The sequence below is a fragment of the Octopus bimaculoides genome, chromosome 24 (genome assembly GCF_001194135.2).
Source record: "Octopus bimaculoides isolate UCB-OBI-ISO-001 chromosome 24, ASM119413v2, whole genome shotgun sequence".
NCBI lineage: Eukaryota > Metazoa > Mollusca > Cephalopoda > Octopoda > Octopodidae > Octopus > Octopus bimaculoides.
This window is the reverse complement of record NC_069004.1, coordinates 19,385,991-19,393,750: the sequence shown is the minus strand read 5'-3', so window position 1 is coordinate 19,393,750 and position 7,760 is coordinate 19,385,991. Positions and strand designations below refer to the sequence as shown.

Here is a 7,760-nt window from a genome sequence, read left to right as displayed (position 1 = left end):
ATATATATATATATATATATATACATACATGCATCCATATACACACACACACTTTATTTCACATTGTTCCAGTTTACTCAGCTGTAGAAATGAGTTGTGACGTCACAGGTGCCAAGCTGTATCAGCCCCTTTGCCTTTCCCTTGGATAACATCAGTGGTGTGGAGAGGTGAGGCTGGTATGCATGAGTGACTGCTGGAATTCCATAAACAACCTTGCCCGGACTTGTGCCTGGGAGGGTAACTTTCTAGATGCAATCCCATGGTCAGTCATGACCGAAGGGGGTCTCCTGCTCATATATATATAATACTAGCAACAATGTTACAAAAGCAAAGATACAAAGAAACAGCATTGGCATGGCCTGCTTACCTGAAATACAGACATTGAAAAAAACAGCCTGGGTTCATTTTTGTATAGTTTAGTCAGACTTCCTACCAAGAATCCAGCTGCAGTGGAAACAATTCCACTGTAGGAGGTGAGGTAACCATTGTGCCGTGGTGAGATGTTGAAACGAGACTGGAGCATAATGTTCAAATTACTGCGGAATACAATGATGGAGAAGCCCAAAAGGAATCGAATGGCAAACATATCCCATAACTGGTTCCATTTTATCTTTCTCATGGATTGGAAAAATCTTTTAGGGTTGAAGTTGATTTCATCTGAGATTAACTTTCTGGGACTTAACACAGAATCTAATCTCTGTAAGGTGGCTCTGGTTGGTCTTTGAGAAGTGGGAAGCAGTATCCAAACAATCACTATAATAATAATAATAATAATAATAATAATAATAATAATAATAATAATAATATTAATAATAATCCTTTCTACTAAAGGCACAAGGCCTGAAACTTGTGGGAGGGGACTAGTTGATTACTCGACTTCAGTGTTTCACTGGTACTTAATTTATCAACCCTGAAAGGATGAAAGGCAAAGTCAACCTCGGCAGAATTTGAACTCAGAACGGAGTGATGAGTGAAATACTGCTAAGCATTTCATCTGGTATGCTAATGATTCTGCCAGCTTGCCACCTTAATATTAATAATGATGATGATGATGATGATAATAATAATAATAATAATAATAATAATAATAATAATGATCTTTTTACCTTTTTCTTGTTTCATTCATTAGATTGCAGCCATGCTGGGATACCATCTTGGAGAAATTTAGTTGTATGGCATATTACCAGCCAATGTACACTACTAGCCCAGAAGGAATATAAGAGATGCCACGACAATATAGCCAGGATTGTCCATTGGACACTCTGCAATGAGTATGGACTTGACAGAGCAAAAAATTGGTTCGACCACAAACCTGAAGGCATCGTAGAAAATAGAAATGCAAAGACCCTATGGGATTTTATGATTCAGTGCGACCATGAGATAGAGAATAGGAAGCCGGACATAGTCTTAATTGAGAAAGAAATCAAACTATGCTGGATCATAGATATAGCATGCCCGGCTGACAACAAGGTATGCGATAAGGAAGAAAGAAAAGTTGAGAGATATGATAGGTTAGCTTGGGAAGTCGCACGCACGCATGCACTTACTTACATTTCACAAACAGTGAAACTTGATAAAATACTATTTTTTTGAGGAGAACCTAAATTACAATGAGAAGAAGAAAAGTTAAATTACTTACATGCATTCAGGAGAAAGATGATACCTGCTAGATTGGCCATTAGAAAGAAACCACCGGGCAGTTCTGCTATGTGACCACCCAGGGTTGGACCAACAATGAAACCGATGCTGGAAAATGAATTGTATGTTCCTAGAACTGAAGACTGTTCTGATGGTGGCACAGCATCTGCTATGAATGATTTGCTTATGTTTAGGCTGTGTTTAAATATTCCTGAGTGAAGAAATGGTAAGAGATTTTTTGTTACTGACCTTTTAGCATTCAAATTATTCTATCAAATGTAATGCTTACATATTCACATTGTTTTGAGTATTAATCATGCATTACCTTGTATCCTTTTACTTGTTTCAGTCATTTGACTGCGGCCATGCTGGAGCACCGCCTTTAGTCGAAAAAAATCAACCCCAGGACTTATTCTTTGGAAGCCTAGTACTTATTCTATCAGTCTCTTTTGCCAAACTGCTAAGTTATGGGGACGTAAACACACCACGCACACACATATATACACAGCAAGGGTACAAATACACACACACACATACATACACATACACGACAGGCTTCTTTCAGTTTCCGTCTACCAAATCCACTCACAAGGCTTTGGCCGGCCTGTAGCTATAGTAGAAGACACTTGCCCAAGATGCCACACAGTGGGACTGAATCCAGAACTATGTGGTTGGTAAGCAAGCTACTTATCACACAGCCACGCCTGTGCCTATTTCGATGATGTGGTTGCTTATTTTTAGAGTGACATCGTAAGACAGGTGTGAGAGGCTGGATCTAGCGAGTTTCAATGTAGAATGGGTAGAATATTTGGACCAGATATGGCAAGTTTAATTGTTAAAGGGATAAGACAACAAAGAGTAAAACATCATCATCATCATTTTTATGACTTCCTTTTTTTCCACGCTGGCATGGGTTGGATGAAACTTATTCAGGTATTATATTACAGCTGAATACCTTCCCTATTACCAACCGTTATCTGTTTTTCATCATCATTTAACATCTATGTTCCATGTTGGCATGGGTTAGATGGTTTTACAGGATCTGCAAGTAATGCATCATACACCAGTGCATCACACCTCATATTGGTTCCAAGTACTGCATCATACCTCAGTGTATGCTTTGGCAGTTTCTATGGCTGGATGTCCTTAATGTCAACTACATTACAGCATGTACTGGCTGCTTTTCTTGTGCCACACTAGTGAGGCTGCCATGCATTTCGCAAGATTATGAATCCCAAGGAAGCAACTTAATGTGAGGAGATGTGGAGTAAAAATAAGAGAGAAGGGGCTAGAGAAGAATACTGTAGAGGAGTTATATTGCCATTTATATATTAGAAGAAAGTGTGGGAGTGATCGATTGGAGCTTAAGTAAGGAATTTTATTCTACCGGTCATCACATGGTATCATTTCAAAGATACATTCACACACATATTTAAACATACATACAGAGTGTTTGGGCTAAATTTGACAGTTTGCATAAAAGGAAAAGAAAACACAATATCTTATGCAGAAATAAATGTATTTTAAAAAATTAAGAAATATGAACTCGATTATGGCTGGGAGATAACAGTTTACTCAAAGTAGTCACCTGCAGCTTCCACCTTGGCTTCAAGATGGCTCCAGAACCTGGCACATGCATTTTCCACTGTATCCATGGGAAGATCTTCAAACACCTCCTTGATCATGGCCAGAAGCTTGGTCTTCATTTTGCAGGCAGAGTTTGACCTGGTGTCTTTCTCAACTGTGCCCCACACATAGTAAATCATGGATTACACTTGGAGGAATTAGGAGGCCAGAAACTGGGGCTAGTGAAATTGTAGAAATTCTCCAACAACCACTTCTTGACTTTTCCAGAGGTATGTACAGTAAGGAGCCAAATCCTGCTGCCACACATATGGCCTTCTAGCAGAAGAGTAAAAATAGTCATATAACATTAACCAACTGGGTTGCTAGGGCAACATAGAAGACTTGACTTTGATGTAACTTGCATATAGAGGGAGGAAATAAAGATCCACTGGAGAAGATTCTTGTAGCCTTTCAATCATTAAACAAAAAATAAAGCTCTTTAGTTATTTTTGAAGGAAATAATGAATTGGGGAAAACTTACCTAAGATGACTCGTGCTGCAACAATAACAGCAATTGAAGATGCAAAACCAATTAAACTGTATCCAAATGCTGTAAAGAACATACAAACAATCAGTGAAAGTCTTCTTCCAGTAACATCGCTCCATTTCCCCTGAAATATGAAATATCGATTTAAGTTCAATGAATAGAAGGCCAAATTTTGTAACAGACAATCATAGTTGGTTGATTAGTCATTAAATCAAAAACTAAAAAAATAAAAGCTGAAAAGTGAGAGATATGTTTGCTGTCATGAGAATAGACAATGGCTCCTGAACAAAGATGCAGCATATGTTGGCACTGACAGAGGAAGTGAAGAAAAATTGAAAAGTCATTCCTCAGGATTTGGTGCCTCATACACAAAATGAAATATGACTGCGAAGAGGAGCAATATATATTGTAATGCAGATTTTTTAAACTCATGCCAACAAGGAGAAAATTGACAGTAAAATATTGATGAGAGGCACAGGTATGGCAATGTAGTTAAGAAGTTTGCTTCCCAACCACATGATTTAGGGTTCAGTTCCACTGTATGGAACCTTGAGTAAATCTCTTCTATGATAGCCCTGGGCAGATTAAATCTTTGTGAGTGGATATGGGAGACACAAACTGTACATACATACATGTAAATACATAATACATACATATATGTACATACATACATGTATGTATGTGTTTGTCCACCACCACTGCTTGACAACCAATTTTGGGCTGTTTGCATCTCCATAACTTAGTGGTTCAGCAAAAAAGACAAACAACATGAGTACCGGGTTTAAAAAATAAATATTGGGGTTGATTCATTTGACTACAAATTCTTGAAGGTGGTGCCCCAGCATGGCCACAGTTCAATTTTTATTCAAATGAATCAATCCCAACACTTATTTTCTTTTTTAAGCCTGGTACTTATTCTATCAGTCTCTTTTGCCAAACTGTTAAGTTATGGGGACGTAAACACATCAACACCAGTTGTCAAGTGGTGGCAGGGGACAAACAGACACAAAAACACACACATGGCAGGCTTCTTTCAGTTTCTGTTTCATAAGGCTTTGGTTGGCCCAAAGCTATAGTAGAAGACACTTGCCCAAGGTGTCACGCAGTGGGACTGAACCTGGAAACATGTGGTTGGGAAGCAAACTTCTTACCACACAGCCACACCTGCAGGTAAAAATGAAAGAATCTGTTGAGAGAGAGAGCGGGAGAGAGAGAGAGAGAAAGGGAGGGAGGGAGAGAGAGAGAGAGAGTAATTTTGTTTGAAACAAGTAAAAATATGTAATTACTACTTACAACAATTGGACTTGAGAACAGTTGTAAAGCACCATAGACGGATCCTAGAAATGACCAATGTAATTAAAACATCAATATAATTAGTAAATAAAGATTTATATAAATACCAGTTTCAAATTTTGGCACAAGGCCAGCAAGTTTGGTGGAGAAGGGGTATGTTGATTACATTATCCCCAGTGCTCAACAGGTAGTTATTTTATCAACCCTAAAAGGATGAATGGCAAAATCAACCCCAGCGGAATTTGAACTCAGAACGTAAAGATGGACAAAATGCTGCTAAGCATTTTGCCCAGCGTGCTAATGATTCTGCCAGCACACCACCTTAAGATTCATATAAATAATGATATCATAAATGGTTAATGTTGTCATTGTTTTTCAGTCAACATGGATTTACTCTTTTTACTCTTTTACTTGTTACAGTCATTTGACTGCGGCCATGCTGGAGCACCACTTTTAGTCAAGCAAATTGACTCCAGGACTTATTCTTTGTAAGCCTAGTACTTATTCTATCAGTCTATTTTGCCAAACAGCTAAGTTATGGGGACGTAAACACACCACCATTGGTTGTCAAGCGATGTTGGTGGGGACAAACACAGACACACAAACATACACACACACACACACACACACACACACACACACACATATATATACATACATATATACGACGGGCTTCTTTCAGTTTCCATCTACCAAATCCACTCATGAGGCTTTGGTCGGCCCGAGGCTATAGTAGAAGACACTTGCCCAAGGTGCCACACAGTGGGACTGAACCTGGAACCATGTGGTTCGTAAGCAAACTACTTACCACACAGCCACTCATACGCCTGGATTGAAAATTTCTGTAATTAAAGGTGTTCCGTTTGTGACCATTCCAACTTCTATTTCAGTCATCATCATCATCATTTAACATCCACTTTTCCATAATTGCATGTGTTGAACAGAGTTTAACTGAAGCATATTTTCTGAGTGGATGACCTCCCTGTTGCCAACCTTCACCCATTTCCAGTCAAGGTAATATTTCCCCATGACCAAACAGGTTTTCCACAGAATATTGGAAATGAATGACATTACTTCTATGAAAGTGACAATCATTTTACAACTACCATGTGATGTTAACACAAGGAAACACAAACATATGCACAGACACATACATTAATAGGGCCCAGACACATATACATACATATATACAGATATATATGATGGATATTTTGTTCATCTTCCCGTTCTCAGTTCAAATTCTGCCAATGATGACTTTACCTTTCATTCTTTTAGGGTCAATGAAATAAGCACCAGTCGAGTACTAGATTCGATGTAATTGACTTAGCCCCTCCCCTGCACAACTTAGCCCCTCCCCTGCACAACTTAGCCCCTCCTCTGCACAACTTAGCCCCTCCCCTGCACAATTTGTCTTTAGTAAGACATCTATCTTTATACTTCTATTATACTTTAAGCTCTCAACTGGCACAAAGCCACCTCCCTCAGTTTTACTCCCTCCCCAAAGAGGTCTTTGTCTGGTAAGTTACTTGCTGACCCCACTGGTGCTGGTTCTATGTAAAAAGCACCAGTGCTGGTGCCACATAAAAAGCACTCAGTACACTCTGGAAAGTGGTTGGCATTAGGATGGATACCTGGCTGAAGAAACCATACCAAAGCAGACAATGGAGCATGTTGTAGCTTGTTGGCATGCCCACTCCTGTCAAAGCATCCAACCCATGCCAGCATGGAAGACAGAAATTAAACGATGGTGATGACAGGTGGCAGCTCATTAATATTTAAAGTTTTCATCACTAAAGATGAGATGACTAAGTAAAAAAAAAAGAAGTCTATATTCATTTAGTAACAAAGTTTTTTAATGTATGTTTTTCTTTTGTGTGTGTGGTGGGGGGAGAGGGGCACTCTCTGATTGGTTTCAAATTTTGGCACAAGGCCAGTAATTTCAAGAGAGAGGTAATTCAAATACATCGACCATAGTGCTCAACTGGTACTTATTTTATCAAAGCTGACTTTTGGAAAATTTGAACCCAGAATGTAAAGATGGATGAAAAACCACTAAGCATTTTGCCCAGAGAGCTAACGATTCTGCCAGCTTGTTGCTTTAAATAATGGTTTCAAATTTTGGTACAAGGCCAGCAACTTTGGGGAAGCAGGTAAGTTGATTACATCAGTTCCAGTACTCAACTGGCACTTATTTTATTGGTCTCAAAAGGATGAAGTGAGAATGTAAACACGGACGAATGCCGCTAAGCATTTCGCCCGATATGCTAACAATTCTGCAAGTTTGTCACTCAAGGGGTAGTTTCTAATTGAAAAGAAAATTTGTCATTCTTACCTAGAGCTCCTACAACGGTTGACGAAGCCCCCATATCCCTCACATGCGGTCCTATCAATGGTAAGATCATGCTGACACCAAGTAAGTCCTGACAAAAAAAAAAAAAAGAAAAAAGAAAGAAAGAAAGAAGAGAGCATTTTAGAGAATTGAGTTCTTACTCAATCAGTTGAGGACAAATGATTTATATGTTACTCAAAAAAATGAAAGGTAAACTCCATTCTGAAATTTTCATTTGAACCTAAAACATAGAAAGACAAAACTAAATATTGCTAACCATTTACTGAAGAATGACCTGAGGACACTGAACTTTAAGGAGATGACAAAAGACTGATATATCTGGTGCCTTGTGGTACTCAAGAAAACCTGTCCTCCACAGCAGAAATG

The 7,760-nt window shown here is 38.8% G+C and overlaps 1 protein-coding gene across 5 annotated transcripts in view; it reads right to left on the bottom strand.

Annotated features, from left to right (window-relative positions):
- LOC106878645 (major facilitator superfamily domain-containing protein 9) overlaps positions 1-7,760 on the bottom strand; it is a 16,449-nt gene that overhangs the window by 1,788 nt on the left and 6,901 nt on the right. For 3 of the 5 annotated variants that reach the window (XM_014927924.2, XM_014927925.2, XM_052976177.1), the window contains exons 2-6: positions 7,377-7,464; positions 5,045-5,088; positions 3,746-3,875; positions 1,640-1,849; positions 368-753 (exon numbers count right to left, since the gene is read on the bottom strand). In XM_014927924.2, the coding sequence (XP_014783410.1) occupies positions 368-753; positions 1,640-1,849; positions 3,746-3,875; positions 5,045-5,088; positions 7,377-7,464 (858 nt within the window). The other 2 variants (XM_052976178.1, XM_014927926.2) reach the window with 2 other exon arrangements.